Source organism: Phycodurus eques, chromosome 6, assembly GCF_024500275.1.
Source record: "Phycodurus eques isolate BA_2022a chromosome 6, UOR_Pequ_1.1, whole genome shotgun sequence".
Classification (NCBI taxonomy): domain Eukaryota; kingdom Metazoa; phylum Chordata; class Actinopteri; order Syngnathiformes; family Syngnathidae; genus Phycodurus; species Phycodurus eques.
Genome location: NC_084530.1, coordinates 20,148,062 through 20,174,684, shown reverse-complemented (window position 1 = coordinate 20,174,684; position 26,623 = coordinate 20,148,062). Strand labels below are relative to the sequence as shown.

Below are 26,623 nucleotides of genomic sequence, written 5' to 3'. Positions count from 1 at the left end.
GTGATCTTGCCCATAAAGCTGCCATCTGCCGCATAAGCGTTGCGGTGGCGTCTTACTTGAAAGGTTCTAAGGTGCATATGTCTAACGAGAAGAGGGTTGAGTAGATTTGCATCAGAACCAGAGTCGATAAATACTGATGTATGAATCTCTTGATCTGGAGAGCATAGTGTCACTTTAGGAAGAACCTGGGTAGGGTCTTTCTTAATGATATTTAGACTCACCGCTCCCCGTGCCCTTGTTACCGGCACCGGCAACTTTGACATGACAGTTGCTCACGGAATGACCCAACTGTGCGCAGTAGAAGCACCGACCTTCCCTCAGCCGGCGTTGACGTTCCTCAGGGGAGAGACGGAACCTGCCCAGTTGCATGGGTTCTATGGTGACGTGGATTGAGACCGGCAACAGGGGATCTGCCTTGGTTTGGCTGGTCACCGAGGCTCGTCCTCCAAGTGCGCGGTGACGCATCCTTCCGCCGATCTCCGTCCAGCTCGCGATCCAAAAGCCTTTTGTCGATCTTTATGGCGAGAGCGATGAGAGTGAAACTCAATCGCGTAATCTGACACCCTGCGCTTGCCTTGTTGTAAGGTGACAAGGGAGAGAGCTGCCTCACGATCTGGTGTGGAATACTGAAAAACTTGCTCCATAGTCTTTACAAAAGCAGCCCAAGAATGACACGCGGCAGAATTGTGGCTCCATTCAGCAGTAGCCCACGCCTCCGCACGACCAGTCAGGTGGGAAATGACAAAAGCGATCTTTGCCCGCTCGGTGGGGAAGGCAGCTGCCTGCAGCTCAAAGTGGAGTTCGCACTGAGTAATGAACGGCTTAATATTCCCAGAATCTTCAGAGAACCTCTCCGGCCGAGAGAGCTGTGGGCAGACAGCAGCGGATGTGGCAGGTGGCTGCATGGTGACTGCTTCACATGGAAACAGTGGTACTGTGGTGGAATCGGGTGCTGTGCCAGCTGGTTCCTTCTTCTCAACCATATTCATTAGATCTTCAAACTGTGAGGCCACCTGTCTCATCATAGTGTTGTGATGCTCTGACAGTCCCTTTAGATGAAGGTGGAGGGCAACAAGCTGCTCATCCTGCTTCGAGATGCGTTGACCCTGCGCTTGAAGGGCTTTGCACACCGGGTCGGAGTCTGCTGGGTCCATGTTATGGCCAGTTCGTTCTGTCATGAACGGAACAAAGGACAGGACCCAAAATGCACGACTCCAATTCAAATGGACAGTTTCTAAAAGAGAGCTTTCATAAACTGGCAGAGGTCAGTACACAGGCAGGCAATCCCCAAAGGCAACAGTATCCAAAAAACGTGAGGCAAAAAGGAGGGGGTCAATTATCAGAACAGGGTCTAGTCTTACTATGAGTCGATGACGTGGAAACAAGGACTGCTGGAACGTGACAACAAGGTACAAGAAACTGGCGACTAGAAAGACTGAGACACGAGGTTAAATGCATGGGGTAATTAGGGTAAACGAGGCACAGGTGGGGAAGATTCTCTCAGGAGCAGGTGTGTACGAGACGGGGGAGACAACAACCATAACACACACCCATGACATAGTGAGTATAAGCAGTTAGGAAAATGGATGGATGTTTAAACTGTTCACAATGTTTCAGTGGAGAGAAAGAGAGAGAGAGAAATAAAGCCTCTACATTGTTTTTAATGAACACATAGGCCTTCTACGCTACTGTATTTTAATGACGGTCAAGTTGGTGGTATTTAGTGTAAAAAGTTTGAGAACCACAACCCTGATGCACTGTCGGTGATGAAATAGTTTCCTTGTAGTATCCCTTTTTATTATATACAGTATATTAAAGTAGTATTTAGAATGTTTATACACTGGTATAAATAAGGTGTGGATTGTTACAAAAGTCCATGAAAGTGCTTGACAAGTGCTTAAATAGTCAGGCCTACGTGTGTGTGTGTGTGTGTGTGTGTCATACTGTATGTTACAGTAAATAAACCATCAAGACAGATGAGGAACAGCTGGAGAGCGAACTCCACCAAAACGTGGGGATGCGCTTGCACACATTTAATGACAGACTGTGGCAGAACATCACTGAATTTAGAAAACCTCTAGACGTGCGTGTGTGCATGTGTGTGTGTGCGTGCGTGCATGTGTGTGTGTGTGCGTGTGTATGAGGGACATAATTAATGATTACCTCTCACAGCCGACTGAAATGCTCTCGCACCAGTGAAACACGTATGTCAGTACATTATATGAGCGCATTTCCGTATGCTGGGTGAAAGGATTTCAGTTATGTGTGTGTGTGTGTGAGGGCGTAAATTGAAAAAACATTTAAATACTAATTGAATTGTGGCGGCATGGTGGATGACTGATTAGCGCGTCAGCCTCACAGTTCTGAGGACCCGGGTTCAATCCCTGGCCCCGCCTGTGTGGAGTTTGCATGTTCTCCCCTTGCCTGCGTGGGTTTTCTCCGGGCACTCCGGTTTCCTCCCACATCCCAAAAACATGCATTAATTGGAGACTCTAAATTGCCCGTAGGTGTGACTGTGAGTGCGAATGGTTGTTTGTTTGTTTGTATGTGACCTGCGATTGGCTGGCAACCAGTTCAGCATGTACCCCGCCTCCTGCCCGATGACAGCTGGGATAGGCTCCAGCACGCCCGCGACCCTAGTGAGGAGAAGCGGCTCAGAAAATGGATGGATGGATAATTGAATTGTTTAAAATTAAGTCATGACATGAATACAATAAACTCAACTCAAAACTATATTCAATTAATAATTTAAAAAATTACAAATTTTTGTCATTTATGGATCCCCAATATTTGGAAACTCAAATGACTATTTTAATTGCATTATTTCAAATGAATAATTCCTAATAGTTTACATGAATTGCACAATTACATTTTTGTTAATGATTAATTTAAAGTACAAGTAAAAGTATTTCAAATGAAGAATAAAATATTTTAAAGGCAAAAAGTATTTAAAATTAATGAATAATCATCTTTGATTAAATTCTGTATTAATTCAAAACATTTCAATCAACGCAATTATTTGAAGTTCAATAAATATGGAAATTTAATATTTCAAATTATTAAATTAAAATATTTACAATTAATAACTAAATTGTCTTGAAATTGAAATTGTATCTGAATTATTATGAATTATTCAGAATATATTTACATATTTAATTAAATTTTTATTGCAATGACACTGTTATAATTTGTGTCAAATCATTATCAATGATTAATTCAGAATATTTTAAAATAAATAATGACATATTTATTTGATTTAAATGATGGTAAATTATGTTATATTACATGATTACTAGTATCAATCTATTTAGTTATGCAGAGAGGATAGGCGGTTCAGAAAATGGACGGATGGATGGATGTTAAAGTGTAGGTCAATTTATCTGTCAAAATATACAAAACAAAAAACGGCCAGTACGGTGGTTAGTGGTTAGCACGTTTGCCTCACATTCTGGAGATTGGGTTACCAGCAACTCGTATAAGAACAAGCAATGTAGAAAATGGATTGATGGATTATTAATACAGTAGTACCTTGAGTTTAATCTGTGACCATGCTTGTAACTCAAAACACTCGTCTCTCAAATCTTTTTCCCCCATTGAAACGAATATAAAAACAATCCCATTAATCTGATCAAGCGCCCCAAAAAACACCAACAAAAATTTTCATTGCATGTTTTTTCATATGAAAATAGCACTCTACTGTTTTTCACTAAATAAAAGCATACAGCATAATTAAGTAGAATGTAATGAATTTAACAGTTTGGGCATCATGATTTCATGCATTAATTCAATTGACATTTTGTGTGACTTGACCACCGTGGGGCAGTATAATAAAGACATGCTACGTCCAGACAATACCCGCTATAGATGAAATCCGTGAAGTAGCGACCATATATCGACCATATTCATTCATCTTCCGTACCACTTATCCTTACTAGGGTCCAGCTGACTCTGGGCGAGAGGCGGTGTAAACCTTGAACTGGTCGCCAGCCAATCGCAGGGTACATATAAACAAACAAACATTCGCACTCACATTCACACGTACTGACAATTTAGAGTTTTTAATTAACCTACCATGTATGTTTTTGGGATGTGGGAGGAAACCAGAAGTACCTGGAGAAAACCCACGCAGACACAGGGAGACCAAATTAAAATGTGTATGTTTTACAGCTTTATGCATAATACCAAATCAATATGCATGTGAGGTGTAGATATTATTTTTGTCCACCTGGGGTCACCATCCTTGCTTTCTACAGTACTGTATCTGTGATTGAACGTGTGTGACTGTAAAAGGTGGGGTCCGGCCTGTTGCGGCAAGGACGGACGTCAGTGTCAACAAATGAGAGTGGAGACTTGGTTGGCTTTTAACTAGCTAAGATATTAGCCACTCTGTGTTGAGTGACTCGGCGTCAGTTGTGGCAAGCGGCAGGTTGCGTGTGAATATGTGCTTGTGTTTATTTGTCACCTTTGTTCAATAAAGCGATGAAAGTGCTTTACCGTAGATTACGTAAATTACGTAATTTAACAGGGGAAAACAACGGAATTGTTGAAATTTTTGCAGATTTATGAACAAAGAAAAATTTAAATATCACATAGCCATAAGTATTCAGATCCTTTGCTGTGACACTCATATATTTGACTCGGGTGCTGTCCATTTCGTCTGATCATCCTTGAGATGGTTCTGCATCTTCATTGGAGTCCAACTGTGTTTGATTATACTGATTGGACTTGATTAGGAAAGCCACACACCTGTCTATATAAGACCTTACAGCTCACAGTGCATGTCAGAGCAAATGAGAATCATGAGGTCAAAGGAACTGCCTGAAGAGCTCAGAGACAGAACTGTGGCAAGGCACAGATCTGGCCAAGGTTGCGCAAAAAAAAAAAAAAATCTGCTGCACTTAGGGTTCCTAAGAGCCCAGTGGCCTCCATAATCCTTAAATGGAAGACATTTGGGACGGCCAGAACCCTTCCTAGAGCTGGCCGTCCAGCCCAACTGACCAATCGGGAGAGAAGAGCCTTGGTGAGAGAGGTAATGAAAAACCCAAAGATCACTGTGGCTGAGCTACAGAGATGCAGTCAGGAGATGGGAGAAGGTTCTGGAAAGTCAACCATCATTGCAGCCCTCCACCAGTCGGGCCTTTATGGCAGAGTGGCTCGACGGAAGCCTCTCATCAGTGCAAGACACATGAAAGCCTGCCTGGAGTTTGCTAAAAAAAATCACCTGAAGGACTCCAAGATGATGAGAACAAGATTCACACTGCTCATCACCTGCCCAATACAGTCCCAACAGTGAAGCATGGTGGTGGCAGCATCATGCTGTGGGGGTGTTTTTCAGCTGCAGGGACAGGACACCGGGTGCAATCGAAGGAAAGATGAATGCGGCCAAATGCAGGGATATCATGGACGAAAACCTTCTCCAAAGTGCTCAGGACCTCAGACTGGGCAGAGGATTCACCTTCCAACAAGACAATTGCCCTAAGCACACACCTAAAATAACAAAGGAGTGGCTTCAGAACAACTCCGTGACTGTTCTTGAATGGCCCAGCCAGAGGCCTGACTTAAACCCAATTGAGCATCTCTGGAGAGACCTGAAAATGGCTGCCCACCAACGTTCACCATCCAACCTGACAGAACTGGAGAGGATTTGCAAGGAGAAATGACAGAGGATCCCTAAATCCAGGTGTGAAAAACCTGTTGCATCATTCCCAAAAAGACTCATGGATGTATTAGCTCAAAAGGGTGCTTCTACTAAATACTGAGCAAAGGGTCTGAATACTATACTGAATATATTTCAGTTTTCATTTTTTAATAAATCTGCAAAAATGTTAACAATTCAGTTTTTTTCCTGCAAATATGGAGTGCTGTGTGTACATAAATGAGAAAAAAAAGAACTTAAATGATTTTAGCAAAGAGTCACTGATGGTGTAGTGGTACACTCGCCTGACTTTGGTGCAGGCAGCGTGGGTTCAGTTCCCACTCAGTGACGGTGTGAATGTGAATGTGAATGGTTGTCCGTGTCTATATGTGCCCTGTTACTGACTGGCGAGCAGTTCAGGGTGTAGTCCGTCCGAAGTCAGCTGGGAGAGGCTCCAGCGCCCTGCCACCCTAACCAGGATAAGGTGTTGAAAATGGATGGATGAATGGATTTTCAAATGGCTGTACTATAACAGAGTGAAAAATTTAATGGGGTCTGAATACATTCCGTACCCACTGTACGTACATTGCCATTAAATGTTTAAAAACAAACACTTCTTGAAGATTAAATGCAAATGTATCATTCTGTCCATAAATTTAATACAACATGACGGTACTGTATTTAAAAAATGTTCTGCGTTGAATTAATTTAAAAAAACAATAATAAATTGCATGTTTTAAATGTAAATGTTATTCCTATTTAATTAAGTGATCCTTTCGTGTACCACTAGCATACTACCAGTGGTACTCATACCACAGTTTGGGAATCACTGCTCTACAGTAACAGTCTGTGTAGAAAAATAATCACGAAATAATCCTGCGATGTAGTGAAAAATCTGTGATATCAAATTTTATACGTCCGATATAAAAATCCACGATACAGTAAAGGTGCAAGAAGTGAAGCGTATTATGGCGAGGAATGACTGTAGTTGTTTTTTTGCCCAGGACAAAGAATAAATGCCAGTGAGTATTATTGTATACTCTGTCTGCATGTGTTTTTGTTGCTTTGCTTCTTGAAATGGTTTTAACTACTGCAACATTAATGCTAGCTCCGTTAGCCTGTTTATGGCGTTTTGCATTGTGTGTTAGCATTGCGCTAGTGGAGTTGCGTAAAAGAGAATATACTGTATATACGTTTGGTTAAATGTGCAGCGTGTAATTCTCTTCATTATATGTTTACTTTTCCAGTATACTTCAACTCAGAGTAGCAATATACAGTTTGAAGCCTCTTTTTTTTTGGGGGGGGGGGGAGAATTGTGCACTATTTGCCAAACTGCTGTGTTGTGAAGTTTGCTGCCACCATGTAAATAAAAATTTGCTAGCAGCTCGAGAAAAAAAAATAATATATCAGAGATGCTACGACTCACGTCACTTGTGAGTCGAGTTATCGTAGCATTTCAATTAACTTGCAGTTGACGCTCCAGAACAACTGTTTCTATCATGATGATGATGATGCTTTATGAAGTCCCGAGTGGAGGTGATATAATCCCTATGTGAATACAATGCTGATATTAGGGGCGGTGACGAGCTCAATAACAGCTGGCTAATAAAGGCTAACCTCAGAGGGACCATGAGCAACGTGTGACTTTACAACACTAACTACAGCCAAAATGTGACGAAGTACATCCTTAGGGAGTGGGGATAAGCGACTGCTATCTTCGAAACAATACCTGCGAAAGTGTTAGCACAGATGCTAACTTAGTGCCACTTTGATCAAGGTCTCATGTGAAGGTAGTAGATCGGCATCATGCTCAAGTGCCTTTTCCTTTTCTATGGTTATCATCTCATGCCCCTCGTTCAATTAATGCCATTTCCTGTGGTTATCATTGCACATTTCCTCTTGGCTGTAATTTCCACGTTTCTCTTGCGACATCACACCAAAAAACACAAAAGAAGACTCAAAACACACTTTGTGAGGCAGTCTTTTCGTGGCCAAACAATTGCACTTGTGTATGTGTGTTTAGTGATCCAAGTGTGTGTGTGTGTGTGTGTGTGTGTGTTTGTTCACGTGTTTGCGACAGAGGGTCCACCAAAGGTGGGTGGAGTAGCCAAAAATCGCACTGAAGTCAGACTACTGCTAGTTAAGAATAGTACGACTCAAGTAAATGTAAAAACTAGTCCTCCAAGTAATTGAGTAAGGTAATATAACAATACTCACATGCATATATTTTTTATCCTTTGTGAAAAAGACTATCATTGCAGCTTTTTGAGTCACTGAAAATGGTGACAATGTGAATACAGAAAAATAAAGAGCCACTCTGTTCTTTGTTTGTCTGTATTACTGTATTATACCGCCACCCGGTGGCCAAGGAGGGCACACTGGAAGGAGCAGCAGACGCAATTGAAGTGAGGGATCAAATTATGAGGTTTCATTCTTTCAAATTTAATTTTGTTAATTACTCTAGGATTTTATGAAGTACAATATCATAGAGTGCTATTTTCCTTATTAAAACACACATTACAAAAATAAAATTTGGGGGGTTTTTGTTTGGGGTGGCTGGCACAGATTAATGGTATTTCCATTCATTTCAATGGGAAACATGATTTGAGACAGGAGTGTCTTGAGGTACCTGCGTGGTGATAAAATGAATAAAGCTCTCAAAGCACCACTATACTCAAGTAAAAGCGAAAAGTATGTTGTATTAAAACTACTCTGACAAGTACAATTTATCTCAAAAGTTACTTAAGTAATTGTAACGGCGTAAATGTAATTCGTTACTACGCAGCTCTGCCAATAATCTAACACATACTATGAATGTCCACCAGTAGACACATACATTCCTCACATACCAAACACATAAACCTGACAACCCCTCGCCTGTGTACACCTGACTCTCATCCGCGCGCACGCGCGCGTGTGTGTGTGTGTGTGTGTGTGTGTAGGTGTGTGTGTATGCTGAAACCCGTGACTCTGTGGTTGTGTGTGTGTTGTAGAAGGAGACAGTGAGTCTACATACGTCGAGAGGAACTGAGTGAGTCTTGTAGGTAATTTTTTTTTTTTTAAAAAGCAGAGTCGTGTTGGTATTATATATTAATGTACATAAAAACAGCACTGATAGATGTATCTTTACATTGACTGCACATGTATTTGTGTGTGTGTGTGTGTGTCTGTTCTTCTTCAACCTCATTTTAAAGAATGTTTGGAATTTTCTGCACGATGTTGTCAACATTTGTGCATTCATGATTAAAAGGATCCATGATATCATTTGTATCCTTGGAATACTGCACATTCCAACTGCTCCATTATATTGAGTCACCATTTTTCAATGTCATTCAGCAACAGATGTACTTATAAACATACTACACGTACTAATACTTGCAGTATGTAACCATGCATGCAGTCAATGTAATTGTACATGTAACATACAGTATGTACAATACATCCATTGTTTGCAATATATTTACTTTGTACGACGTACAGTATATTTACTAATACATACAATATCGTAGTAGTAAATACATGCAGTAGTGCTAATAAATGCACTACTTGCAGTACATGCGCTCTATATATTGGTACAATCATATATGCATTAACACATAAAGCAGAGCACCTATAAATACAGTGCGAAGTAGCAATACATACAATGGCGGTCCCGCTATATGAAATATGTGTGCTAATATATACAGGAGGCATAGTACATACAGTACATGATCTCAATATATTGGTAGATACATATATGCACTAATACATAAAGCAGAGCACCTATAAATACATTAAAGACCTATACATACAGTATAAGTACCAATCCATGCAATGGATGTCCCACTGTATGAAATATGTGCGCTAATATACAGTATTCAGTATATTTACTATGTACAGCGCTTTATGGTGGCAGGTCACTCAATGGCAGCAAAGCAGGAAAACCATTGAGGTACTTTGTGATTACCGCATGCGCCAAACCTCAATGACATTCATTTGATTGGCTGATGAATTGGAAGGACAACCAATGGGGGAGCATGCAAACACTTCAAAAGTGCTTTAGTGTTAAGAAGAAGCAATTCCAGGCAATGACCCTGTGCCATCGTCTGAGTGTGTCGCTATTCCGCCTCCTGTTTTCACTGGGAAAACACCAGGGCAATATTTGCCTGTCTGCTTATCTCCTCAGAGGCCCGCACTGCGAGACAACACACACACACTTCCAGGTCTTTGTGATTTCCCGACGTGGTCAATCACACTCACGCACACACGCACGCACACATGCAGCGCTCCCTCCATTCACCCGCGCTTATCTCTTCCTGGTTGTCTGCATCCTGCTGCTCAGCTGGAGATGACACACACACACACACACACACACACAGTGCTCGCGAGTCATTCATGCTTCCTTCCAAAATCACGGCTCTTAGAAAATGCTCTCCCACAATGTCCGGGTGAAGCAGCAGGAGGTTTCTTCACCAGGAACACGAAAGACAAAGCTTGCTTGTTCTCTATCCAATATAGTCAAGCACATTCAATAGTTAATGCAATATTTAAAAAGTACAGTGGGTACAGAAAGTATTCAGACCCCCTTAAATTTTTACTCTTTGTTATATCGCAGCCTTTTGCTAAAATTGTTTAAGTGAATTTCCCCCCTCATTTATGTACACACAGCACCCCATATTAACAGAAAACAATGGAATTGTTGACATTTTTGCAGATTTATTAAAAAAGAAAAATTGAAATATCACACAGCCATAAGTATTCAGACCCTTTGCTGTGACACTTGTATATTGAACTCTGCTGTCCATTTCTTCTGTTCATCCTTGAACTGGTTCTACACCTTCATTGGAGTCCAGCTGTGTTTGATTTTACTGATTGGACATGATTAGGAAAGCTACACCCCTGTCTATATAAGACCTTACAGCTCACAGTGCATGTCAGAGCAAATGAGAATCATGAGGTCAAACGCACTGCCTGAAGAGCTCAGGGACAGAATTGTGGCAAGGCACAGATCTGGCCAAGGTTACAAAAAAGTTCTGCTACACTTAAGGTTCCTAAGAGCGCAGTGGCCTCCATAATCCTTAAATGGAAGACATTTGGGATGACCAGAACCCTTCCTAGAGCTGGCTGTGTGGCCAAACTGAGCAATCGGGGGAGAAGAGCCTTGGTGAGAGAGGTAAAGAAAAACCCAAAGATCACTGTGGCTGAGCTCCAGAGATGCAGTCAGGAGATGGGAGGAAGTTCTAGAAAGTCAACCATCACTGCAGCCCTCCACAGGTCGGGGCTCTATGGCAGAGTGGCCCGACGGAAGTCTCTCCTCAGTGCGAGACACATGAAAGCCCATATGGAGTTTGCTAAAAAAACACCGGCAGCATCATGCTGTGGGGGTGTTTTTCAGCGGCAGGGACAGGACAACGGGTGCAATCGAAGGAAAGATGAATGCAGCTAACTATAGGGATATCCTGGACGAAAACCTTCTCCAGAGTGCTCAGGACTTCAGACTGGGCCGAAGGTTCGCCTTCCAACAAGACAATGACACTAAGCACACAGCTAAAATAACAAAGGAGTGGCTTCAGAACAACTCCGTGACTGTTCTTGAATGGCCCAGCCAGAGCCCTGACTTAAACCCAATTGAGCATCTCTGGAGAGACCTGAAAATGGCTGTTCACCAACATTCACCATCCAATCGGACAGAACTGGAGAGGATCTGCAAGGAGGAATGACAGAGGATCCCCAAATCCAGGTGTGAAAAACATCATTCCCAAAAAGACTCATGGCTGTATTAGCTCAAACGGTTGCTTCTACTAAATACTGAGTAAAGGATCTGAATACTATACTGAATATATTTCAGTTTTCGTTTTTTAAGAAATTCGACAATTCCGTTTGTTTTTTCTGTCAATAAGGGGTGCTGTGTGTACATTAATAAGGAACAATTGAACTTAAATGACTTTAGACAATGGCTGCAATATAACAAAGAGTGAAAATGTAAAGGGGGTCTGAATACTTTCCGTACCCACTGTATATATAAATAATACACAACTTGTGACACAAGTGCATCATTTGCACGCCTTTGGATCAAATATGGGATTTTTTTGAGTCAAAAATGGAAACGTGTTTTCTGCGGTTAGCATATAATAATCTAGATGTTGGATACATTGAAGACTAAAGTGTCTTTGATGTTTAAGAAAAGACATACATTAACTCCATCAAAGAATGTATTCAATTGTATTCAACATTAGATTCATTGGAGATGTTAAACTGTTTTTGTTTAAAAAACAATTGTTACGTTCCTTGTTGGGTGTCTGAAACCTACGCTAGGTTTGTCCGACTAAATTGTCTTCGATGTTGACTTCGAGCTGTATTCAACGTTAGGTTTATTGAAGATGTTAAAGTCTATGATGTTAATGAAAACAAGTATGTTTCGTTCATCAAGGACTAAATTGTCGTTGATGTTAACTTCAAATTGTATTCAAAATGATTTATTAAAGATGCTAAATTGTCCTCAATGTTTACAAAAACCTGATCATTAGGTTCACTGAAGACAAAAGTGATATTTAGGAAAACGTGTATGTTAGGTTCATCGACGACTAAAGTGTCTGATGACGTAGTACAACAGTACAATCCCGATTTTTGTTTTGTTTGTTTATTTATTTTTTTATATGCAACCCAGGTCTCTTTCATATGTGGAAATAAATCGGATATGTATACGACGCGAGTGCAATATGGTGGATCAACGGGGCGCGCATCCGACCTATACGTCATCAAAAGGCGACAAACGTCACAATTATTAAACAAAACAGACACGCCACAAAACGGCAACGGCGGACGAAGCAGCAGAAAACAGTTAATGGTGAAAAGAAGGTTAGACTGATAAATAGAAGAAAATGCATAAAATCCTTGAAATTGCCCCAAATGCATCATCACGAGACCTCCACGAGTTGTGCGCATGCGTGTGATGTCACGGACGCATTTCATCTAGAGTAGAGGTCGCATTTGTTTTTGTAATGTGAACGACTACATAAAAAGATCGGATTGAATAAAAAACCTGAATTGGGCATCATGCCCTGCAGTGTGAATGTAGTTGTAATTATCTTTAAAAACTCCAAATTACCCAAAATGTTTTATGAAAACTTACGTTAGTCAGTGACACTTCATTGTCTTTAGTCTTTATGAAAACACAAATGTTAGCTTTGTTGAAGACGAATTGTCTTTGATTTTTAAGAACATCCGCATGTTAGCTTAAAAGACTCAAAATGTTCTTTGATGTTGACAAAAATGCCTACTTTACGTTTATTGACGACCCTAAGCTGCCTTTGATTTTTATGAAAATCTGTACATTTGGTCAGTCCATCTTGAAATTGTCTTCAAGGTTTGCAAAAACAAGTACAGTATGCTAGGTTCATGAAAGACTAAATGGATGTTTACCAAAATGTGTTCGTTAGGTTCAGCGATGCCTAAACTGTCTTTTGATGTTTAGGAAAACGCTTTGCTTTCTGGAGTCCGTTATCTGATTCCGATTTGGGCTCTTGGGGCAAGGTTAGTGTTTGGAGGGCAGCGTGTTCGTGACAGCCAGCTCCTTGGCTCCTCCTCGGGAAGGAAACGTTGCTCGCGCTCATCTTCTATTAAACAGGATTTTCCCGAGCAGAGTGCGGCTGCCACAGAGCTTCCGAAGTCCTCCTCAGGATTCCCGCCTCAGGACAAACACGGCAGGCCCACCGTTCACTGTTTTCTTTTGCTCATTGTTTTCCGCAGCGTGATTGAAGTGGTGGTGGGGGCGGGTGGGTAGGCAGAATTAGTGATGAGTTGGCGATTCCATCACACCACTCACCTGCAACGTGCCCTCTCAATTGTGATCAATAGTCAACGCATGCACATGCTTTTATGCGCTTTATTTGGAAAGCAGTCACCTTCCGCTGCCACTCAGTTGTTGTGTTTTGTTGATGGGAATAATACATTAAAGAAATGACTCTAACATGAAAAGAAATAAACAAGAATTTCACAAGTGAGTCGTGACTCGGCATTAACTATAAATGACAACTGACTTCACTCTTGAGCTGCTCACTGTCAGCCATTATTAGGGCCACCCCGGACTGCTTCCAACAAGCAGCTTGCACAATGATTACTTTCAGGGCGAAGGAGATAATCTCTTTTTAATATGACGCCACGTTCACAGCCAAATGCGCCATAATAATATTACAACACGGCACATGGAGCGGCACATGCACAACCTGTGGGTTGACCTCATATTTGAATTCTAATTCCCCACTGCAGTGCACTCAAAAAACAGCAAAATCAACATCCATCTATCCATTTTCTTTACCGCTTCTCCTCACTTGGGTCGCTGGCTGCTGGAGCCTATCCCAGCTGTCTTTGGGTGGGATGGAGGGTACACCCTGAACCGGTGGGCACCCAATCGCAGGACACATAGAAATAAACAACCATTCGCACTCACACTCACACCTACGGACAATTTAGATTCTTCAATCAACCTACCACGCATGTTTTTGGGATGTGGAAGGATACCGGAGTGCCTGGAGGAAACCCACGCAGGCACAGGGAGAACATGCAAATCCACATAGGCGGGGCCGGGATCCCCAGATCTGTGAGGCAGATGCTCTAACCAGTCATATATATATATATATATATATATGTATATATATATATATATAGGGTTAGGGTTAGGGTTATATATATATATCCATTTTCTGAGCAACTTATCCTCACAAGGGTCGCGGGCATGCTGTAGCCTATCCCAGCTGTCATCTGGCAGGAGGCGGGTTACACCCTGAACTGGTTGCCAGCCAATCGCAGGGCACATACAAACAACCATTCACACTCACAGTCACACCTACGGGCAATTTAGAGTCTCCAATTCATGCATGTTTTTTGGGATGCGGGAGGAAACCGGAGTGCCCGGAGAAAACCCACGCAGGTACGGGGAGAACATGCAAACTCCACACAGGCGTGAACACATACACATGTTAGTGGAACACACTGGAGGAAGGGGGTAACTGAAAGCGCCCGGGGAGCAATTCGAGGCATCAGTGTCTTGCTCAAGGACACCACAGCCGTGAGTCCGGGAGATGTTGGCGGATGGTCCAGTTGGGGTCTTGAACCTAGGTCCCCCATGGTGGTAGGCGATGATCTTAACCATTGGGCCAGCTTAGTGTTGTAGGGTAATGCACAGTGTGGGGTGTACAGGAAATAAAATATAGATTTAAGATCCAAGTGCTCTAACTCGACTTTGCATTTTTAAGTAGCAGGAGCATTGCGTCACCATCGCAGCAGATGGAAGACGCCCCAAGTGTTGAATATTTCAGTTTGTAAAAGACTGAGTGTGAGTCACAGAGTTCACACGCCAAATTCTCACATCAGTTCAGGTCAAGCATACAGTTGGGATTTTTCACAAGTGGCTTTTGACTTTTCTTCGGCTTTTTTTTTTTTTTTTTTTTTTTGGTGGTTCCACCATAAAAGGATGCGAGGTAAATATGATGATTACAGTAGAGCAGGCGGCACGGTAGCCGACCGGTTAGAGCCGGTCGGCTACCGTGCCGCCTGGTTCAATCCCCGGCCCCGCCTGTGTGGAGTTTGCATGTTCTCCCCGTGCCTGCGTGGGTTTTCTCCGGGCACTCCGGTTTCCTCCCACATCCCAAAAACATGCATTAATTGGAGACTCTGTATTGCCCGTAGGCATGACTGTGAGTGCGAATGGTTGTTTGTTTCTATGTGCCCTGCGATTGGCTGGCAACCAGTTCAGGGTGTACCCCGCCTCCTGCCTGATGACAGCTGGGATAGGCTCCAGCACGCCCGCGACCCTAGTGAGGAGAAGCGGCTCAGAAAATGGATGGATGGATGGCCAGTAGACCAGGAAACTGTGATGACGGCCGTAGACAGTGTTGTACCGGAACTTGTTCAATGAACGAACGTTCATGAACTAGTTCATATTTTGGGCCAACCTGTATTGAACATAGTTCATTTCTGTCTGATGAACATTATTGAGAATGCGCTCTTCCTGGCGTCTGTGAACTATTTTCGAACGAAAGTTCATTTTCATTCAAGAATGGCAGGTTTAGCTAGGGACTTCCAGGACAAAACCCGTCTGAACACACTTTATACGAGCCTTCATATGTCAGGGTAAAAATGTCGTATTTGGCAACCGATTTGGTGCGACTGCCGTTCATCATTACATGCGTTAGGTGCGTTCAGTGACACTCCATAAATGGGAAAGAATGTGTTCTTAGAAAAATTATTTGTATCAGAACATTTTAGTTAAAACACTGTATGACCACACTGTCGTAATATGGAATTTATTTCTTTTTGTAATATAAGACTAGATAAGATAACATATTTTGTTAATATAGTTAGCCAGAGCTGCAAGGAATTAAAAGTTATCAGTCCTTTCCACATTGTTCCTGTCATACTGTGTTGCATGTTTTTGTTTGCACATTAAGGACAAAAGTCCTATTTTTGTTTTAATTCCTCATTTTAAAAAAAGACCGTTCACATTTTTCCTCATGTTTTTGAGATTGTAGGCTGAAAGCTGCAGCTGGCTACCATTGCGGACTGAATGGGTGGCAACAATGGGGAAATGAAATGCAAGTATTTTGAGGGTAATAGCCCATCAGAAAAAAAAAACCCCCAAAAAAGTACTATGAACTAGTTCATTTTTGGACCAGTGAACTTACTTAAAAATGTTGAGTTAATGAACTGAACTAGTTCATCTCTGGAACGGTTAACTGAGCTTTGAACTAGGTTGCGTGGTAAATTAACTTTCCCAACACTGACTGTAGAACAAGAAGTTAAATTACAGGAATGAGGGAAATGTGATGCCAAACGTAGAACAGGAAATTTAACTTATTGAAAAATGTGATAACCATTGAAGAGGAAACCGAACCAGAAAAAAATGTGACGACAAACGTAAATCAAGAAATTGAACATTTTGAAGAAATTGAACTTTTAAAAAAGTGACGAAAACCACAGACTATGAAATGGAAGTTTTCTGCATTACCGCGTGTGTGTGTGTGTTTGTGTGTGTGTGTGCATGTAAATGGCAAAGCATGGTGTGTCATGTGTTGGTCAGCATGCTGATGGGCTCAATTTGCATCTTCCAGGATGTTCACCTCCTCCATGCACACGCTTGACTTTGTGCTATTTACAGCAACATGATTGATTTATTAACACAACTCAAATCCATTCAGTAAAAACTGTGCTTCTTCCTTCATCTTCTTGTTCTTGTGTCAGCTTATTTCTCTGCCTTATGAAAATCCACCTGACCTTGCCTCAACCTCATGCAGTGGTGCCCTGACATACAAGGGACCCAATTTAGGAGTTTTCAAGATATGAGCCCGTCATTCGGCTGATTTCTATGCTTTGACTTGCGAGCGCGAACTTGAGATACAAGCGCTCATATGGTGGCAGAGAACTCCGTTATACTCACTTCAGAATAAGAATCAGTCTGGCAAATAGTGAACAACTCATCAAAAAAGAGGCTTCTAGCTATTTAATGTTGCTCCCTGTTGAAGTTTGTTATCAAACGAAACACAAAGCAAATAGCTTTAATAGCTTAATGCTAACAAACAACGCAAAACGACATTGAAATGCTCACAGCAGCGATAGTTGCGGTTTAAGAGCGACGGATATTTGAAGACAGTGGAGCAACACAAGTGACAGATTATGAAACAGTCCTCACAGGCATATATTTTTTTTCCTTTACAAAAAATGACTAATATTACAGCATCTTACAGTAGTAGTAGAAGAGCCACTCCATTGGTCCTTTGTCTGTATGACTGTTTTTTTACTGCCTTCCGGTGGACAAGGAAGGCACACCAGAAGGAGCAGCACATTGAATTGAATTGCAGCATTAAATCATGATATACAAACTGTTTAGTTCTTTACACTCTATTTAAGTATGTTATTACCATTTTTAAGCACATTGGTATTTTTTATTGGCATTGTTACAGTAAGTTAAAAATGACTTGAGCAAAGATGCTATTAGGTTAACAATATTCAAATTCACTACAGTTCTTGTCTTTGGAATGTCGTCTCAAAATCAATAAGGATCTCATTAAGACAGAAGAGGAAAGTGCTTAGTGCTTTTACTTACCAATCGGTACTTTTATCTCATCTGCCATTTTTGTTCCACTATTCTAAAAATCAATAGGATTCTTACGCTGATGTAAAAAATTAATCTCCAAATAGGCCCCCAAAATTTAAAAAATCAATACTAAACAAGAGAGGGCTGTAAAGGAACCTTGCCATTTATAGTCTGTTAACAGGTAGATTATGGAAAATGTACATATGCTCATGTGAATTTCAGCATTTGTCAAGATTCGTTAGCTACCTTCGATCAGATATTCTTAAAATCGACAGGATTCTTGTCCTGATAATCCATCCATCCATCCATTTTCTCTTCCGCTTATCCTCACTAGGGTCGCAGGCGTGTGGAGCCTATAAGAAATAAATAGATAGATAAATAGAAGATTGTCTGGAAAAATAATATCTGGTAGCTAACGTTGCTGTAATCTGAAAGTCATTAACCATCTTTGGTCCGGTATCCGCAAAAGTAGGATTCTTGTTCTGGCATAAAATGGCGAATTGAACATGACCAGAAATGGTGGCAATGGAGGGAACAAAAAGGCACCTGTCTTTGAGTAAACAATCTGCAAATGTGTTGGTGAATGCGTTAGTGTACTGTTTTGATGTTTTGTAAAATATCTGCGCAGTGGCGGTGGAACCCTGCTCCCCCCCCTTGTGGTTTTTGAAAAATACAAGTGTCAATTGCGGAAATATTTGTGGATTTGAAAAACAACACGTGCAAATAATTTTGAGACATCTCTCTCCCCATAGTGTGAAGGGGGAGCAGGCTAGGCTGGGCAGCAGTGGTTGGTTGGTGGTGGAGAAGAAACAGGAGGGCGGAGAGAAGGGGGACATCGGGGGCAAAAGGATTAACGCATGACCTGATATCACACCATGGGAAGACCGTGGCAGAGAGGCTGACAGGGAGCGGGACCACAATGACGAACGGTTCTATCGTTGGTCATTCAGACTGAAGCTAACTGTACCTTTTCCACCCCACCCCCCCCCCCAAAGGAACAGGAATCGTCTGTATTAGGATTGTATGGCTTTTCGGCAATTGTTGTACCGTATCACGTATCAATCAATACACGATGATGTACGGAGAGCGCTTCTACCACAATGATGCCACTTAAGTAACAAATAACATCTAAAATTAAACAGTTTCGTTCAAATACATTTTTGTGCCTAACAATTGACCTTTGATTTAATGTAACTAAATAGCTAACCAACTTCATAATTGACTGACTGAAAAACTAACTTGCCAACTGACTGACTAACTAACTAACCAACCAACTACAAACTAACCAACAAAGTGGCTAATTGACTGACTGACCAACTAACTAGCTAAATCTATCATCAAACCAACTTACTGACTAACTAACAAATAACCATCTACACTAACAAACTGAATACTAACCAACCAACTAAACCGACTTTCTAAATGACTGACTGACAAGCCGACTGAGTGGTTGACTTGATTGAGAAGGACGCTATACAAGATGACCTGTTCACGTCATGTCTTGTTGCAGCTGCATTCTGGGGCGACATCGCCTTAGACGAGGAAGACCTCGCCATGTTCCATATCGACAGGACCATAGACCTGACGCACAGCCTGTTGGGACACACGTCAGGTGAGTGAGGCAAGGCTTACAGTAATGTCGCGACGCCGACGCTAAGATCGTTCGGGTGTGATTCTCATGTGTGGCGGTCATTGTGTCAGGTGGTCTGGAGGAGCAGGCGGTAGCAAAAAAGAGAGGCTCGTTGTACCTGCTGCTGGAGAGGATACGAAATTTCGGCTTGGGTGAGATGACACTCGAGCAAGCATGGAGAAAGTCACTCAGTGGAGCTCAGAACTCGGCCAAGGCCGAACAATCTGAGTGATTACATTTTTAAAAAAATAAAATAAAAAAAGGAAATTCCACTCCGGTCCTGTACGTGGCAGTTATCCTCAATATAAAAGGCACACACACACAGTAATAAGCTTTCATTTCAACACAGCTCCAAGTTGACTGGAACAAGTCAATAAATGCCTCCATTTGCACCTCAAGACAGGGTTTGTTATGAACGGAACAGAGGGTAGGACCCAAAAAAGGCACGACTGCAAAACAGATGGACAGTTTAAAAAAAGAGAGGTTTAATAAACTGGCAGAGGTCAGTACACAGGCAGGGAATCTAAAAAAAGGCAACAATATCCCAAACACGTGAGGCAAAAAGGCAAGGTCGATAATCGGAACAGGTTCTAGTGTTACTGTGAGTCTGTGACGTGGAAACAAGGAATGCTGGAACGCGACGACAAGGTACAGCGAATGAGACGCGAGGTTAAATGCATGGGGTAATTAGGGTGAACGGGGGGCACAGGTGGTGAAGATGCTCTCAGGAGCAGGTGTCTACGAGACAGGGGGAAAACAGCAACCGGAACACAGACCCATGACAGGGGTAAGGTTTCGAATAGGGTTTGAAGCAAGGGGTTAGGGTTTCAAAGTAGGGTTTCAAACTAGGTTTAGGGTTTCAAAAGTGGGTCGGGTTTCAAGTTGGGGGTCTGAATTCTGAATTGTATAACTTTAGGAACATTTGTAGTACATTAACTCAGCCAACACATATTTATGTAATGTTGTTTTCTTCATAACTGTTGACTAGAGCAGTACTAAAAATCATACATTAGTTACATACACAGCTCTTCATTATTATGCAAAACCTTGTGAAAATCTCCCGACTCAGTGATTTCAACGACACAATGATCTCTGGTTTAAGCTTAATGAATTACAACTACCCTAAATTTAGATGTAAATGCTTCTTGGTTTCGTAGACTTTTTCACGAAATACTCCAGTCACAAGAGCCAAAGTGGCAAAAGCGGCAAGGCGGGATATACCACCAGGAGCCGCTTTCCTCGAGCAGCCACCTCCCGAGCCGAGAGGATCTGGCCCGGTGGGGTCATTCCCTACATCATCGGCGGCAACTTCACCGGTAAGATTGTGTGTGTGTGTGTGTGTAGCCTGTAAAGCAGTGTGAGAGGCTTCAAACTGTATAAAGCCACTCCAAGTTGAAGTTTACTGTCAAACTGAACATAAAACTAGGAGAATTACACAGCTTAGCCTTTAGTCCGCTAGCTTGATGCCAATGGGATCATATAATGGGAAATGCATATGTCACACTTAATGCTACTGATATTTCAACACATTTAGACATTCAATATAACAGTACTCACAGTCATATATTCTGTATCCTCTGTGAGGAGCTAGGACATCTATATTGTACAGAGGTCCATGTACAGTATGGTCCATCTGTCTGTCTGTCATATTGCCACCGGTGGCCAATGTGTACAGCAACACAATGTCCTTTAAAATGTCCAATTCTTTTTAATTGTATGCAATTGTCGGTACTGTATGTTTATTAGCGTACAATATTATAGAGTTGCACTTTTCTCATTAAATAACATTACATTTTGTGTTTTTTGGGGAGGGCTGGAACGGATTAAAAATATGATTGGAGATAGGAGTGATTTGATTTACTAACGTGGTCACAGAACAAATTCAACTCGTATCTCAATGCACCACTGTAATTGGTTTAGTATGTTTGTTTTATTGACGTGCTGGTCCCCATATGTAGGTACACACTTTTAAAAAAAATTAAACAGCAGATTAATTAATTGTAAATTATTTTGCTTTCCACCAAAATACTGCTCGTGGACCCGGGTTTGAGAACCACCGCTGTAAAGTGTCAATGTGTGTGCATTACAGGTAGTCAGAGGGCCATGTTCAAGCAGGCCATGCGTCACTGGGAGAAACAAACGTGTGTGACTTTCATTGAGAAGACAGACGAGGAGAGCTACATTGTGTTCACCTACAGACCATGTGGGTGAGTGTCATAGGTGGCAAAAGTACTCACATCCAGTACTTAAGAAGAAGTGCAGACATGTTTAAAAAAAAAAAAAAAAATTTTAATTACAAAAGACAACTGGTAAAAGGCGGCACGGTGAGCGACTGGTTACAGCATCTGCCTCACAGTTCTGAGGCTTCAAATCCCGGCCCCGCCTGTGTGGAGTTTGCCTGTTCTTCCCGTGCCTGCGTCGGTTTTCTATGGGTACTCCGGTTTCCTCCCACATCCCAAAAACATGCATGGTAGGTTCATTGAAGACTCTAAATTGTGAATGGTTGTTTGTTTATGTGTGCCCTGCAATTGGCGGGTAACCAGTTCAGGGTGTACCCCGCCTCCTGCCCGATGATAGCTGGGATAGGCTCCAGCACGCCCGCGACCCTAGTGAGGATAAATGGCAAAGAAAATGGATGGATGGATACTGGTAAAAGTAGTACTGATGCAACTCCTCTACCCTCTCGACCAATCAGTAGAGCACATTAAGAACCACAGATGCTAGCTCAACCGTTTTGTAGACGTTTTTTTTGTTTTTTTGTTTTAAAGGAATGGTTTAACATTCATTAGTAGCAGTTTTAGCATCACTTCACTAATACCTGAAACATCTACTTAAGTACAGTTAAAAAAAGTCTTTGGACTTTTTTTTTTTTTTTAACTTCCCACCACTGGTGTGTATGTGTGTGTGTGTGTATGTGTGTATGTGTGTGTGTGTGTGTGTGTGTGTGTGTTCAGGAGTGACCTTGTCGCAGCGTGAGACGATACGCTCACTCAACAATGGCTCCGCTTTCCTTCCTGTCCTGCTCCTGTTTCCACATCCCGCCAATCACACGGCTCGCTTCTAAGTGTTTGTACGCTCGGCGTGTTTCACCGTGTGTGTGTGTGTGTCTGTTCACGCTGCTGAGGAAGGCATTGTTTGGTGAAGCAACGGGACTGCAGCGTCTTAAAGTGTTTGCAACCTTCAATTGTCGCCAAGCCAAAAAAAAAAAAAAGAAAGACATGAAAGAAGAGCTATAATGCTAATTGATGTATTACAATATATTATAGCAATCCCTCAGAAGTTCACATATTTTTTGTTACACGCGACATGCACGTACTTGTAGCAGGAATTTTAGTGGGATTCCGAGTTGTTCTTCCCGACATCAGAGCAATCTGATTAGACGCTCCGTAACCAAGTAATGTCATGTTTGCTATCTATAATCTCAATTTTGATCTTCTGATAGAAAGAGTCCACTATATCAGAATGAAAATAAGTAAAGGAATAGTGCACACTCCTTAACAAATCACAAATTTTCTTTTTGATTTGATTTGAATCTGTTAAGAAATAGTGATGCTATGGCATGCCGTTCTAAATTTTTGTAACATTTTTTACATTAGAATAAGTTTTTGTCTGGTCTCGAGATTTTTGTCGACTTGCTGCAACGTTTCTTTGAAATTCATTATTCAGATTCCCAGTTGGTCTTCTGATATCAGCGTAATCTGATTGGACACTTAGTAAGTGCTTTGAGGCAATACCATGACATCATCTTTTCTATTCACAATCTCAATTTAAGACTCCATATTCTGTGACGAATGCAACCAAAGTAATAGCCCAAACTTCCCAAACAAACCAGACATTTTGTTTTTTATTTGAATCTGTTCAGAAATAGGAACTATAGTACTTTTGCTGTTAAAAGGTTTTGCGCTTTGTTTTTTTGTTGTTGTTGCGATGAATTCTTGACCCTGTCAACACGATGCATATTTATTATGCACAATAAAATTGTCAGCAGCTGCATTATTAAATCTCGCAAGTGGATTACATTCATTTATTTGAAATAAATTGGATGTTAAAAAAAATTATAATCCTTGCACACATGCAGGCAAGTTGAGGACGTGTATGTCAACTGACGATGATGATGGCCGCATTGGAGATTAGACCCTTTTAATCGGATGTACAAATCCATCCAGCCGTTTGGATGGTGTGCGGTGGGGAAGACGGACGGAGGGACAAAGGAAATGCGAGGGGGGAATGAGTGGCATGGCTCATTCCATTGCATGGATAAATAAATTCAAGAAAAAAAGTCCCAAATCCCGATCCCAGCTCCCGTGATAACTTTAATCAGATTTGTTAGCCTGGCACGGATATCTCAGCAAACCAGAGAAGTAGAACTTTTGTGTGTGTGTGTGTGTGTGTGTGTGTGTGTGTGTGTGTGTGTGTGTGCGCATGTGCCTGTGATATGTGAATTCTCACAGCTTTGAGTTATGAAACTGAGGCGCTATCGGAGCGTTGTATGTAAATAAATCCTGCAGCTTTTCCTCTGCTGGATGGAGTACTAGGCAGGAAATCCTGACTATGTGAGTGTGTGTGTTTGTGTGTGTGCATGTGCGTACGTGTGTGTGTCAAAATGTGTAACGCGTCCTAACCAACCCGCTTAACCCTTACAGACTGTTGACATCTAACAGCATTTTGACAGCAATAGAAATAGCCTAAATCTCTTATTTCACCCTAAAATTGGATGACTTTTCCTAAATTGACCCAAAATACATAAAAAATGAAAATATCGAAAAATGTCATTCTTTTGTACAAGTGCTACAATGTTTGTGTAGACTGACGCTGTTCTGGGTGTATTTGACCCATTTCTATCATAAATGGATTTTAGAATTACCAGAGTGTGTTCAGTGTGAGATAATGGTGGTAAAGATGCGCATCTTGAAACTGTGAAATTGTATAGGCCATAAATGTGTATATTGTTTTATTGGACAATGGGAACAATCTTTAAAAGGGAGCTTGAAACAGTCCTGAGAACTGTCTGCGTCTCCACCACATTTCCACAGTGTTCCCGCAGAAACATACACCTGTTGGTCTGGGAGCAGTCATGGGGGTATCTCAAAATAGTAAAAGAATCCAAGTCATGTACCGTAATTTCTCGTTTATAATGCTTATCCATATAGAATATGCACCCCCAAAGTTGACCTCAAAATTCTGGAAAACCCTTCTACCTATGTATAATGCATTTTTACAATGCATGATTTTGCATCTCCCCATATGGTCAAAACGTGAAGTTTTATCTGTATTTTGTTATATTTTTTTAAAGAATTATTCTTAATTAAAGCACTTTATTTGAACAGGTAATATTTTCTTTTTATTTACTTGCTCTTATTTTGAAATTCACAGCCCTACTTTTATTTAGTAAATGAGAAAACACAGTTGTGCTCATATGTTTGATTACCCTGGCAGAATTTTTAAGATGGGTACAATTCTTTAAAGAAAACATGAAGGGCCAGGCGAAACACATTTTATTTTATTTTAATGTGATTCAAATTAAACTGACAAGCATTTCAGACAAGCATTGTCATTTAACAAAACATAACCATAAAGAAATTAATGATGGTTGTTGTTCAGTCATCAGTCGTATTTATAAAAAAAAAAAAAAAAAAAAACATTTAACAAATTCTGCCAGGGTATGTAAACTTATGAGCAGAAGTGTACATATATGCGGCCATATGTACCACTGTCATATTGGAATGAAGGTGTAGGCTACACCTTTCTCATAACCTCTAGGTCTCGGTGGGATATTGCATATTTATTTCTATGGGACAGTGGGGAAGGTGTTCACAGGGGGAGTTTGAAACTGTCCTGAAAATTGTATTCTTACCACATTTGCATTGGTTCTCGCAGAAACCCAGAGCGAGAATGACAGAGACAAGAGAATGACAGAGACAAGAATAATCACTAAACTGTTAAGGACAGTTTCTTATGTTGTTCCTTTAATGTTCATTTCATTTTTCAACAATCTGTTGTGTATTGCTGTAAATCCTGAATTTGAACAGTGTGAATGGTATGTAATGGTTAACCTCCTGCTAAAAACCCTCCTTAGGTGTTGCTCCTATGTGGGTCGCCGCGGAAATGGGCCCCAGGCCATCTCTATCGGCAAGAACTGTGACAAGTTCGGCATCGTGGTGCACGAGCTGGGCCACGTCATCGGATTCTGGCACGAGCACACGCGGCCCGACCGTGATGACCACGTCACCATCATACGCGACAACATCCAACCAGGTGAGGGCTGCACTAACCACGGTGCACCTGGCCTCACTATTTAAACGAAACATGAGATTTGCTTTGAGATATGAGTGGTGCCGGCACGGTGGACGACTGGTTAGCATTTCTGCCTCACAGTTCTGGGGGCCCGGGTTCAAATCCCAGCCCCGTGTGTGGCGTTTGCATGTCCTCCCCGTTCCCGCGTGGGTTTTCTCCGGGCACTCCGGTTACCTCCCACATCCCAAAAACATGCGTGGCAGGTTGATTTAGGACTCTAAATTGCCCGTAGGTGTGAATGTGAGTGCGAATGGTTGTTTGTTTCTATGTGTCCTGTGATTGGCTGGTGACCGCTTCAGGGACAGCTGGGATAGCCTCCAGCAGCCCGCGACCCGAGTGAGGATAAGCGGTAAAGAAAATGGATGGATGGATGAGACTTGTGACCCTTTTATTTTTCCCAACTGGAAAAAGGAGGCATCTGTTTGAGGGAGATGTTTATTTTTTCTAATTGGATGATGCACCCAACGATGAATTGGGGCACGGCATGTATTAAAGGTAGAGCCACTATTTGAGGAAATATGGTACTTTTGTATTAATGAAGAAAAGGGAGGTATCTATTAGAGGGAGGCATTTATTGGTTTTAAATATGGATGACACACCTGACCACTAATTTTTGCACAGCCTCTTTTAAAGAGACATTTGCTATTTGAGGAACAACAGTACTTTTGACTTATTACCTTTTTTCCCCCGACGCATGGAAAAGGGCGGCGCCTATTTGAGAGAGGCATTTATTTTTCCCGAGTGTATCACACACCATTGACTAATTGGGGCACTGCGTCTAGTAAAAGGACAGCCACTATTTGAGGACATATTTTACTTGCAAACTACTTACTTACTACTTACTATGAAAAAAGAGTGGCATCTACTTGCGGAAGGTGTTTATTCATCTCAGTGGATTGTAGGGTGGCAACTAACAGTTATTTTAATAATCAATTAATCTGTGGATAATTTAATTAATCAAATAATCATATTTTTAAAAACAATTTTAATTTCC

The 26,623-nt window shown here is 41.5% G+C and overlaps 1 protein-coding gene across 1 annotated transcript in view; it reads left to right on the top strand.

The window, feature by feature from the left end:
- The window catches only part of LOC133403816 (dorsal-ventral patterning tolloid-like protein 1), a 59,822-nt gene that overhangs the window by 4,492 nt on the left and 28,707 nt on the right, over positions 1 to 26,623 (top strand). The window contains 5 exon segments of the mRNA XM_061679114.1: positions 19,216 to 19,317; positions 19,407 to 19,487; positions 20,493 to 20,651; positions 21,425 to 21,542; positions 25,412 to 25,590. Coding sequence (XP_061535098.1) covers positions 19,216 to 19,317; positions 19,407 to 19,487; positions 20,493 to 20,651; positions 21,425 to 21,542; positions 25,412 to 25,590 — 639 coding nt within the window.